Source organism: Nanorana parkeri, unplaced genomic scaffold (genome assembly GCF_000935625.1).
Source record: "Nanorana parkeri isolate BGI_ZX_2015 unplaced genomic scaffold, ASM93562v1 scaffold4050, whole genome shotgun sequence".
NCBI lineage: Eukaryota > Metazoa > Chordata > Amphibia > Anura > Dicroglossidae > Nanorana > Nanorana parkeri.
The window spans coordinates 18,313-18,671 of NW_017310317.1; the positions used below are offsets into that span (position 1 = coordinate 18,313).

The 359-nt window shown below is 63.2% G+C and overlaps 1 protein-coding gene across 1 annotated transcript in view; it reads left to right on the forward strand.

Annotated features, from left to right (window-relative positions):
• Positions 1 to 359, forward strand: part of TONSL (tonsoku-like, DNA repair protein) — a gene marked incomplete at its 3' end in the record, with an annotated part of 23,982 nt that overhangs the window by 18,133 nt on the left and 5,490 nt on the right. Inside the window, exon 12 of the mRNA XM_018575514.1 lies at positions 110 to 301. Coding sequence (XP_018431016.1) covers positions 110 to 301 — 192 coding nt within the window. The remainder of the gene's footprint in view (positions 1 to 109; positions 302 to 359) is intronic.

The window sequence follows — 359 nt, forward strand, 5'->3', positions numbered from 1 at the left end:
ATAACCCAAGTGTCCCGGGTTTGAAGACGCATGCCGGAGTCCTGAGTACACACAAGGGGCACCTGGGGGGGTGGGGCAGATGTCTGCGCAGTATTGCCCTCCCCCGTATGGGGGGTAGTTACGAGTTGCCCTCTTCCTCCAGTGACGGTGAGAGGCGGGAGATCTCCTGGTTGGCTGAACGGGCCTCTCAGCGGTATTACCAGAGCTGCGGCCTGCGGCCCCGACTCACCCTGAAGAAGGAAGGAGCTCTGCTGGACCCGCAGGACCTCATTCTCTACGTCTTGCAGAGCAACGAGGAGGTAAGAGTCGCTCCATCTTCCTGCGGGGGGGGGGGGGGGGGGGGGGGTCAACTGGGGACG